At 41.2% G+C, this 7500-nt stretch overlaps 2 protein-coding genes across 2 annotated transcripts in view; both read left to right on the forward strand.

Moving 5' to 3' along the window:
- Positions 1-5108, forward strand: part of plxdc1 (plexin domain containing 1) — a gene marked incomplete at its 3' end in the record, with an annotated part of 25781 nt that extends 20673 nt beyond the window's left edge. Inside the window, exons 7-14 of the mRNA XM_080541456.1 lie at positions 95-194; positions 701-796; positions 923-1004; positions 2090-2150; positions 2589-2715; positions 3433-3468; positions 4300-4460; positions 4983-5108. Coding sequence (XP_080397582.1) covers positions 95-194; positions 701-796; positions 923-1004; positions 2090-2150; positions 2589-2715; positions 3433-3468; positions 4300-4460; positions 4983-5108 — 789 coding nt within the window. The remainder of the gene's footprint in view (positions 1-94; positions 195-700; positions 797-922; positions 1005-2089; positions 2151-2588; positions 2716-3432; positions 3469-4299; positions 4461-4982) is intronic.
- Positions 5109-7219: 2111 nt separating this feature from the next.
- Positions 7220-7500, forward strand: part of LOC308168112 (LIM and SH3 domain protein 1-like) — a gene marked incomplete at its 5' end in the record, with an annotated part of 7185 nt that continues 6904 nt past the window's right edge. The window contains one exon of the mRNA XM_080542590.1: positions 7220-7288. Coding sequence (XP_080398716.1) covers positions 7220-7288 — 69 coding nt within the window. The remainder of the gene's footprint in view (positions 7289-7500) is intronic.

A 7500-nucleotide genomic window follows, 5' to 3' on the forward strand; every position in this document is an offset into this window, starting at 1 on the left:
CTCCTTCGCTCACGTTCTTTCTTCTCCTCCTATCTCCTCCACTCTCTCTTCTCTCTGTCCTTTGCTCCTGCTTTCCTCCTCTCCCTTTCCTTAGATTGCGTTGCCCGTGGAGAAGATTAACTCCACTGAGCATCCGGTGAAGGTGGGACTGTCTGACGCTTTCATGGCTCTCCTTCCCACCTCACCTTCCTCAGGTCAGTCACAAGTACACCACGTTCGTACCTCGCTTCCTATACTTGTTCTGAGTAGGGCAACCCACTCATATTTTTTATTTTATTGGACAGATATAGTGAAGATAGACAGGAAAGTAAGGAGAGAGGGCATGTCAGCAGGGGTCGGATTCGAGGCCATGCCGACATGGGCATATGTGTGCACTGTAGACCGCAGTGCTAAACCACTGGACCACCACAGGCCACCGCTTCCTCTTTACTGTCCCTAAGCCATAGATGGTCAGTCATCCCTACTCTCTGTAGTGTCATGTATGATGCTTTCTTGCATCAGCGACCCCCGTACAAAAGCCATGAGGTCGTGTTAGCAGTTGCTACAAGTGGATTGTGACTGATTATGGCTGTATTCACCCAGCGCCTTTTTTGAAAGCATCGAGCGTCGACGAGCATGCTTGCCTTGCTTTGAAGTCATTACGACAAAAAAAGCACCTTGTAATCAGTTACGGTACTTAATACATGTTTCCTTTCAAAAGACGCAAGACGGCGAACTATCTATGAGTACCATCGCGTGGAGATCGACACCACAAAGATCACCAGTCGCTCTGCCTTTGAGTTCACACCACTACCCAGTGAGTATGCCCACAGCCCCCTACCTATTCACATACAATGGGATACAAGACCAGCCGCTTACTGTCACCAGAACAATGATGTGACGTCATAACAATGTCAGTGAATGATTTCTCTGACTTTCCCAGCCTGTCTTCAACACACCACCTGTGAACTCTGCTTAATGTCCAACCAGACAACAGGCTGTGGCTGGTGCAACACCCTTCAAAGGTGAGCGTGTGTGTGTGTGTGTGTGTGTGTGTGTGTGTGTGTGTGTGTGTGTGTGTGTGTGTGTGTGTGTGTGTGTGTGTGTGTGCGCGTGTGTGTGTGTGTGTGTGTGTGTGTGTGTGTGTGTGTGTGTGTGTATATATGTGTATATGTGTATGTGTATATGTGTACATATTGGTTTCACCATTTAGAAATGGCAGTCATTTTTTATACCTCAAAGCAACTGAAGATGATTACAGTACTGGCCTGGCAGAGCATCACCAGAGAGGTTACCCAGTGTTTGGTGGGGTGAATGGGTGCAGAATTCAGGCAGTTTTTGTGAACCAAATACCAAACATGAGTACTTAATTTGGACATTATATTACTTTTGATGCCCTGAAATATGGGGACTATGTATATGTATGTATAGTATATGTATAGTGTTGTCATTTATAAATGGTGAAACTATTATGTACACAAATACCATCAAATAAAATCTGAGAATCTATACTTCACATAGTTACATAGTAACTGTTGATTTCAAGTCCAAACTTTTGGGGTATAGAGTCAAAAGGAGAAGAAATGCTTCAATGTCCCATAACTAACGCAGGGCACTGTATTTCATATTATCATTATTAAACATTTCTGTATGTGTTGTTTGGAAAGCAGAAAAGGATCTCTAAATGGGACCTAAGTTATAGCTGAAACTTCAAGCAGTGGAAAAGTACCAGAGCAATAATTACCCCACTCCTACAATTACAATTACCTAAACAGACCATCACATTACAATCATAGTGGATGATTACACTCAGGTTACACTCAGTGGTTTTCAACCCTCTCCTCGGGGACCACCAGCCGTTCCACATATTTGATCTGTTCCACCACCAGCACACCTGATTCAACTAATCAAGTACAAATCATAATTGCTTTGCACTTGATTAGTTGAATCAGGTGTGCTGGTGGTGGAACAGATCAAATATGTGGAACGGCTGGTGGTCCCCGAGGAGAGGGTTGAAAACCACTGAGCCGGGCTTGTGCATCAAGACACAGAAAGCTAGTTAGCCACTGCGCTAAGTGTTCTCTGCCATTCCTTTCCACCTGTGTTTCAGATGCTCAGACGGAATCGATAGACACAGACAGGAGTGGCACGACTACAACTGTCCTGAAGAGGTGATATGACATAACATTCTACCTTTAACCTTCCGTGTTTTTTTTTTTTTTTGCGTTACACATAATATGTCCTCTCTCTTTCCCTCTAGCATACACACACGTAAACAGAAACACCTGATATAGCGGGCTGGGGGCAGGATTCATTGATATTGAACCCCAACTCCCTCACACAATTACATGTTAACACACACACACACACACTCAGAGGAGAGAGACAACAGTGTCTGAAGTCAAGTGTCAACCACAAGAGGGCGCTACTGGACAGATTTTAGTATCATTGTGTGTATTTCTTTATCATTGTTATCACTAAGTACCAAGGAGAGTCTAACTAACTAACACTACTGCTCCTTAGCAATCTGTTCAGACGTGCCGTGTATATGTTCAGCAAAATTAATATCTGTATATGAACATATATTTGTTTGTTTTTTTCTCTTTCAGGCCAAAGAGGGTACATGTGAGGACTACACCCAGGGGGGGCCTGAGGGCTCCATGTGGCCTTTCAACCACTCTGCCCCTGAGCCCACGCCCTCCCCAGCAGTGCTCTCAGACAGCGCTGTCACTGAGGGTGAGTCTGGGGCCCGGGACAGACATCTGCAGGGTTCCACCTACGGTGGTCAAATCAGGGCGCCTCATGTTAATTATACTGTCAGATGCTTGCAAAGTAGAATGTAGTAGAATGTGGTAGAATGTGGTAGAATGCAGTCTTGAATGTTGGGAAATGTAGTTGAATGCAGTCTTGAATGTTGGGAAATGTAGTTAAATGCAGTCTTGAATGTTGGGAAATGTAGTTGAATGCGGTCTTGAATGTTCGGAAATGTAGTTGAATGCAGTCTTGAATGTTGAGTAAAAGAACACTTTGGGAGTATTTAGTGTTCTGAAATTGTTTTCTTTGGTCAGCAAGTCGCAGGGTAAATATGAGATGGCCAACTTCAAGTTGAATTTATCTGCCATATGTAGGTGTTACAAATACATACATGGGAATGATTTGAGAGCTCTCTCACATCAAAATAAGACACAGACAGTCAATCAATATCAGTGAATAAAAGACGATACAATAAATATATACCTTCCACACTGATGTACTGCTCAAAATCTAGCTCAAATGTTTGATGAATGCACTGAAAATGTCATTCAACACTCTCTATGCATCTTTGCATTTTGTCCTTTGTGCTTTCATGTTTGTTAATACATTAACAAGATCCTTGTGTCGGTGTCTGTCTATGTGTCTGTCTCCCTCCTCTCATCCATTTCTCCGTACAACAATGCTTTCTTTTGTCCACAGATGACACTAAACTTCTCATTCACTACAATGCCGGTGGTGAGTTGGCTAGTTGGTTGGCTTGGACGGTTCTTTTGTGTGGGTCAGGTACCTGGTTGTGTTACAACTGACCTTTGACTTGACTGAGCCACTATTACTATGAAGTCATGACCGCCTTTTACAACAACAACAAAGATCTAGAATGCAGCCATGGAGAACAAGATGAATGAATGAATGAATGAATGAATGAATGGACTTTATTGTCATTGCTACAGTACAGGTACCAAACAACGAAATTTAGGAGGGGTGGCTCCCCTGGTGTTAGGAAAGGGGGAAAAAAAAAAAACTTTTTAAAGAATCACAAGAAGGGAAGGAGCTGGTTTACATAAATAAAGGCTATGTACACTATCCACTGTACTATACTGTACAGATAGACGACTAGGGTTGTCATATTGCACAATAGTATTATTTCACATTTGTTTAAAGTGTCACAGTTTGCAGGCTTGATAGAGGACATAGCCTACTTTCTACATTTCGTCTTCTCTGATGTTGGGTTTTGTCATTGCATAATGTGTAGTATGTATTTAGGTGTTAGACTTGAGACTTTGTGGTTGTGCTCATTGTGTAATATGTTTTTGTTCTGTTTGTGGCCTTCATAGTGTCATTTGTCCTGTGCCTGTTGCTAACTTGCTAGTCAAGCGTGCTAACTGTTTGTTTGTATCTCCTCTAGCTGCTTTATGTTATGAACACTATTCCATCTCCTCCCATAACCATTAAGCCATTCTACACAGGCTAATTTGATTAGCCAGGCTCAAGCATTTTCAATGCTAATTCAAAATCGCTAAAATGATCTAGAAGCATCATTAGCCTTTCTCTTCCCGTCTCTCTCAGACTTACAAACAGGTCCACCGAACGAGACGAGGGCGACAGAGCACACAGCTATCATTGCAGGCGTGGTAGCTGCCCTCATCCTGCTGGTGGCCCTGACCCTAATGGCCGTCTATTACATCAACACACACCCCACTGTTGCTCCTCCATTCTACCTCATGCAGGTGAGAGAAATGCCCTTTGAGGAATTTTGAGGAATTCCACTTGAATGCTCAGTAATGGCAGCATGGTTGGGGTCAGCTGAATTTCAGTTAACTCAAGTAAATAAATTCAAATGACAATTCAATGATTGCAAATAGGGAATTTGTTTTGATAGTTTTCTCAATACACTGAAAAATAAACTTATAGACCCCAACCCTGGATGACAGAAATGTATCAGTTCTCATGTGTGCCATACGGGCATATCTAATGGAATTAGTATTTTCCTTATTAATCAAAGACTTGTAGACATTAGCAGCCAGTTGTAAGGACTATCAAGCTTATAAACATTGATTTGAGCACCCAGGGGGGTATTCCATCAACATTGCTAAAGGAAAATCCAGGCTTATTTTGATAAGTCTCGTGAGATGTATAAAAATAAGCCTGGATTGTCCTTTAGTGATGTTGATGGAATACCCCCCAGGTCTAGAGGGAAACTGTAGTCTCTGTCTCTAACCCTGGGGTGGGTCGATGTCTCTGATCCACAGCGACGTACTAACAACTACTGGCCGTCAATGAAGTTCCGCAACCAGGGCTGCCACTCGAGTTATGCCGAGGTCGAGCTTGGGGGTCACGAGAAGGATGGCTTCATTGAGGCCGAACAATGCTGCTAAGGAGGCTGGACTTCCGGAGCAAATATCTGACAAAGGAGCGGGTGCCATTTTGGGGATTCGAAAAGGAAAAATGTGTGGACAAAAATGCAGGAAACATGAAAAAGTTCAACACATCAAAACAAAATACCCCCTAATTCCAGTCTTGATGGACAATGTGTAACTGCTTGTAGAGAATGGTACTTTGTCAGCTTTCTCTGTGTCTCGCTGTTTGCCAGGCCATATCTGCAGCTGCCTATGTGTATTATCAGAAGGAATGGCTATTGGTGAAACAGCATCTATGAGGAAAGAGCTGAATATACATCTTGTTGGATTATTGAGAGCAAATCTATTACTTTCCAAAAGCACCATGGCGTGAGGAAGTCAGGGAATGGGACACACAATAGCCTTCATTACTGCAAACTAATGTACAGTTCAACTTTGTAATACCTGTGTGTGTTTTTGTTTGATTTGAGAAGATATTTTGTGTATTAGACACATGGACTTCACTATAACAGATATATCTTTTAGTGATTATAATGATCATAATTTCCATGAACCACTTTGAAAGACATTGTTTTTGGTGAATGTACTTTCTTCAAGTTTAGCATCTGAAAAAAAACTTCTGTTTGACATCTTCATTACTCTTTCAAAATGTTCCAATAAAAACCTGTGGTCAGTTTTGATAAAAATCCTTGAATCATTCAAATGAACTAACTTGCAATTAAGTGGTGGTGACATTGCACTGTACAAAAACAGCAACAAAAGTAACAATGTAACATCTCAAAATCAGTGGCAAGACAGTTTTATATTAAAGGTTTTCATATAATTTGCACATCGCACAGGCGCAGCTAGAGGGCATCATTTACCGTAAGACTCGATCAGACAATTTAACCTTGATAATGATTATAATCATAATACAATATGATGTAATGTAATGTAATGCCATATAATACAATAGAATAGAATGTAATATAATAATAGCCAATACAGTTAATGCCTTCTCTTGTATTCAGTTAGGCTTGGAGACAGGTCACTATGCTTCACTAATTATTACGATACTTACGATACGTTATACACTTGTTATTATGATACAGATTACCAGTAGTGAAAAAAGAACGGATGAATTTGACTAAATCAACCAACTGAACAATTAATGACAAAATGAGGGGGCACCCGGATTTGAACCGGGGACCTCTTGATCTGCAGTCAAATGCTCTACCACTGAGCTATACCCCCATTGCTGAGCACTGTGGAGAATGTTAAAATTATATAGTCATACACCACCATTGTTAATCTTGCTTGTTTCAGGCTTATAGTGATATCGATTTCACAAAGATTGAACTACAATCTTTTAAAGGCGATGTGAATCTTTTTATTCGCCGTGGAAGATCATATCCCACATCTATCGCATTAAAAAAAGAAATAAATGATCACTAGAGGGCGCTAAAACCAAACGTCCTAATCGGGAAAATACGTTTTCAACATCACACAGTACAGAGTACAGCCTCAGGCATACAACCTCTGTTTTATACTCCATCTAACCAGTTTATTTAATCTGAAACGTGTCATTGAAAGCTAAAATATATTTCCCAGTCAGAGCAATTCATAGAGTCTGATCAAATTAAGAACGATCTTGACGTTGACTTATCCATATCTGTGATTATATAATTATATAAAACATATTATTTTCTATAATTCTTTAACATTATACTAGGTAATATCTGATTTTCAACTTTAGTTGAGTTTAAGCGATTTTTTCTTTTTGTGTAATACCCTAACCACTGTTAGGCTACAAGTTACAACGCTGTTACAGTGGTCGTGTACTCCTTATAAGGTACAATTTGGGGGTCTAACGGTCCCTTCCTTCGACGTTTCACATCATTCCAGGGTTCTGGTCCCGCCTCCCCTCTCCCTCTCCCCTCATCAACGCGTTTTTATTGCATCGCCGTCGTGAACGCGCAACTGAAGACTCGTGCGTTCTGTGCTGTCAAACCAGCGTCGGAATCTGGAATCTCACAATTTACCTGCAGATCGGCTTATTATAGGTGTAGGTCATTAGCCCGCTGTCGCCTGATATCAGAGATATTAACTGTGTTGCGTCGTCAGTCTGTTGCTTTGGAAGGAAATCCGCCATGAATCCGTTATGTGGAAGATGCAATAAGGCCGTTTACCCCACGGAAAAAGTGAACTGTCTAGACAAGGTAAGGATTTGTTTAGGCTACGCGAATGCAACGAATATGTGTATATTTAGAGAGCTGATATCTGCACATTTTCAGGTACTTTGTTGAGCACAGGTTAAAGTGAAAACTAGGAATGTTATAGATCACATCTATATCAGTGATGTGCATCAGTTTGTTCTGACTGTTATAGTAGCCCTTTGGGCACATACATTACAGTTTTATCATGACATTTA

The sequence above is a fragment of the Nansenia antarctica genome (assembly GCF_963989245.1).
Source record: "Nansenia antarctica genome assembly, chromosome: 11".
Taxonomy (NCBI): Eukaryota; Metazoa; Chordata; class Actinopteri; order Argentiniformes; family Microstomatidae; genus Nansenia; species Nansenia antarctica.